Here is a 3947-nt window from a genome sequence, read left to right as displayed (position 1 = left end):
GATAACACACTGACTACTGCGAAAGAAACAATTTTTTTTTCCCTTGAGGCCACGGTGTTTTATTATAAAAGTAGAATAAAAACTTCAAAAAACCCCCCAAAACCCAAAACTATCCTTTCTAATTTAATAAAAACATTAATGAAAAATGAAATTTTTCACTATTCACTTAACTCATGTGTTTATAATTATTTTGTCAATATTAATTTTAACAGTAAGAACTTTAATAAGTAAGATTTTCACTAACCAATGGCAGGGTTTGGCCCAGGATTGCTTCACTAGGGCCTGAGGTCAAAACTAGCATGAGTTGAATACAACTCATGTGGCAGTTATTGTGATAAACAAGAAAGAAACCTTAACACTCTAACAAAAACCAATCTATGAGTTCATGGCTTTTAAGTAATATTATAGGAGTAGGTCTTATATAAATTCCATTGAATCATTTAATTTAAATATAGACTAATTAAGAGTATAGATTTTAATTCATTCAGTGTATTTTGGTTTCTATATTCATAAAAATGATATCCGCTTGTATATGATTCTGAGACTCTAGAGGAAAGAGACAAAGCAGAGATATTATCATGAGAGCACTACACTCTGAGTTGCTGCTACTTCTATTACAGAGTAAGACTTTGACTTTGCTCAAGTTTTGTGATATTGAAAATGTCAGATTTGTCTTAGGTTCTTTTATATTAATGGAAAATAATTTACAGTATTATTTACAGATAGGTATCATAGAAAATTACTGCATACTTTGTTTTTGATGGATTTGGATCATAATCTCAAAAGATACAATCCCAAATGGCATAATCCTGAATGCTGAAATCAGAAAAGATCAACATCTCTAAAGTCTAAATTCCCAAAGTCGAAAATCCCCAAAATCACAATCCCAAAATAGTAAAACTCTAAATGTTGAAATCTTGAAAGCCAAATTCTGGGAAAGGTTTTAGCGCATTTTTGCTTATACATAGAATAGTTGCATCATGTTGGTGTTTCATGTTAGGCAATCCTATCACCTAGCCTTGTTATTGTCTTGATTTAGAATTTAAATATTATCTAAAGATATGTGTGTGGGTACCAAGTAGACAAGGAGGGAACTTGTGGACTGAATTTCAGGTGTCAACTTAGTGGATTAAGAAATGCCTAGAAACCTACGAAAGCTTTATTTTCTATGTGTCTGTGAGGGAGTTTCTGGATTGGTCTGAATGGACTAAGAGGAAGATCTGCCTTCATTGTGGGTGGGCACCATCCAGTTGGTCGGGCCTCGGAGGAAACAGACACAGATTTAGACTGGTCTCGAGGAGAACTGGGACAGGTATTTCTTCTGCTGCATTGAACATTAGACATTTGACTTCACAAAAGCGCATTAGCACAACATCGAATTTGTGTGTAGCACTATGCATGTACATAAAAAGGTCGAAACTTCCTCAATAAATGAACAGAAGTCCTTTTTGCACATTTGCAAAGACATTGTGAAAGTCAAAATTTCTTAATATCTTGGCTCTCTGAGTGATTGCATATGTGGTGGTGACCCCTGGTGTTTTGGGTTGATATCACCAAAAGGTTGTTCATCATGGTATTTCAGATGATTGTAGTTACAAAGCTGGGTGCACACAACCACAGCTATATGTATTTATACATTTCCCTTTTTGATCTGTTTTTTATGAATATGGCTCATCTGCTTAAATTATTATAACCCTGTAACCATTGTTAGTATATCTGAGTGTTTATTCTTTGAAAAATATGTATGCTGCTTCTATTACATATTTTATTGTGAACAGTGGCCTATGAAGTGTCCTGTCCTGTTTTTATGTTTTCTAAATACATCCCCTTTTAAAAATGTAAGTAAATATAGTTTTAATTATTCTTTTCAGCATTATATTTTATAGATATTGATCTTTTGGGATTGTGATTTTTGGAATTTTAGACTTTAGGGATTTTGATCTTTCAGTATTTCAACATTGGAGATTATGGCATTTGGGATTGTGTACTTCAGGAGTATGATCTGCTCCCATTTCAGATCATCTGCTGAAGCAATAGTATGGAGCAGGAAGCTTTGTGGAGTGTGGGTTTAGGAGATTTTAGATCCATGCAGTGGCAACAGAGGACTTAAATGGAGGAGTGATGATGTTCTACAGACTGGAAATCCGTCTAGCCTGACAGGGGAAAGGCCAGGGCTTTGCACATCAGTCAAGGTGTTTAACATGGAGGGGGAGTGGGGTCATTCTGACTTTTCTTAACACAGAATAATCAAACTAACATTACAGGAAAACAAGTCTGGAACATAGCACATGGGCATTTTGTAATAACTGTGTACACACATGACCATCTTTGATACTAGTGGTAAGTGCCTCCCACACCTGATTATAATAGCCATTCAATTGCTTGTAAGGAAAGGTGGACTCACAAGATTTATACCAACCAGATGACTAAAGAAGACTCATTTGAGCCAATTTATTTATTCCATTGCAGGAAGCCTCTTCTGAGACCCACATGCTGATTCCCTCATATTCCTGAGATGTCAGTATTTAATACCTCCAAACTGGAAATCTCTATGTTTTTCCTAATTGGGATCCCAGGGATGGACTATGCTCATGTTTGGGTCTCCATCCCCATCTGCCTCATGTACCTCGTTGCCATTCTGGGAAATTGCACCATCCTCTTTTTCATAAAAACTGAGACGTCTCTGCATGAGCCTATGTATTATTTCCTCTCCATGCTGGCATTTTCCGACCTGGGACTGTCCATCTCCTCTCTTCCAACCATGCTGAGAATCTTCTTGTTCAATGCCACAGGAATTTCCTCAGATGCCTGCTTTGCCCAGGAGTTTTTCATTCATGCATTCTCAGCTATGGAGTCATCAGTACTTTTCATCATGTCTGTTGATCGCTTTATAGCCATCTACAACCCTTTGAGATACACCTCCATCCTCACCAGTGACAGAGTCGTTAAAGTTTGTCTTGTATTTGCTGCAATATCTATTTCAGTTGTCTTGCCTTTCCCTTTTATCCTAAAGAGGCTGAAATTTTGTAAGAAAAGCCTTTTATCTCACTCTTACTGCCTCCACCAGGATGTCATGAAGTTGGCCTGTTCTGACAACAGGGTCAATATCATCTATGGATTTTTTGCTGCTCTTTTGTCTATATTATACTTAATATGCATTTCTGTGTCTTACATGTTAATACTTAAAATTGTCATGGGCATTACCTCACACAAGGGTCGCCTCAAGGTCCTCAACACTTGCATCTCCCACATCTGTGCCGTGCTCATCTTCTATGTGCCCATCATCACCTTGGCGGCCCTTCACCGCTTTGCCAAAAATGTTTCTCCAGTTATTAGGGTCATTATAGCTGATATCTTCCTTCTAGTTCCCCCTCTAATGAATCCCATTGTGTATTCTGTGAAGAGTCAACAGATCAGAAATCTAATCTTGGCTAAATTATGCCGGAAACAGCATTGATGACAGAAATTTCAGCTTTGGTGAAGTCCCAGCTCACTTTGCAATTTCAGAATACATGTAGGAATCCAAGAACAACAAAGAAAGAATAGAGACTGAACACAAAGTCATACTGCTTATACTTAGTAGGCCTATTGAATGTCATGTTATTTATTTAATCAAGCAGCAAGGACACTCTGGATTAGATGTCTTTGAAGTTGGATTTGGGGTTGTAATATGTTTATATCTAAGTTTCCCACCTCCTTTTTCCTTTTTAGCTTTCTACACTACCACCTATAAGTAGCCTAAACCACAAAAGTACAATCCTAATAAAGACTAAAAAAATTTTCAAAGCATTATTCTAAAAAAAAATGAAGAAAAAAGAATATTTCATTTAGGAAAAAAGCAATCATGGCTCTAATTAGCTCCGATATGATCAGTAGTAATTCAGGTGTACAGAAAGTTTAAGCACACATACTCATCCACATGGATCAGCATCTCCTAATCACTTATG

At 36.6% G+C, this 3947-nt stretch overlaps 1 protein-coding gene across 1 annotated transcript; it reads left to right on the top strand.

The window, feature by feature from the left end:
• The first annotated feature begins 2515 nt into the window (after positions 1 to 2515).
• Positions 2516 to 3457, top strand: LOC105883370 (olfactory receptor 51A4-like). The gene has a single exon (XM_012786433.3). It carries the CDS (start codon positions 2516 to 2518, stop codon positions 3455 to 3457), a length of 942 nt encoding a protein of 313 aa, XP_012641887.2.
• The last annotated feature ends 490 nt before the right edge of the window (positions 3458 to 3947 follow it).

Source organism: Microcebus murinus, chromosome 4 (genome assembly GCF_040939455.1).
Source record: "Microcebus murinus isolate Inina chromosome 4, M.murinus_Inina_mat1.0, whole genome shotgun sequence".
Taxonomy (NCBI): domain Eukaryota; kingdom Metazoa; phylum Chordata; class Mammalia; order Primates; family Cheirogaleidae; genus Microcebus; species Microcebus murinus.
This window is presented reverse-complemented; position numbering and strand designations above follow the sequence as displayed.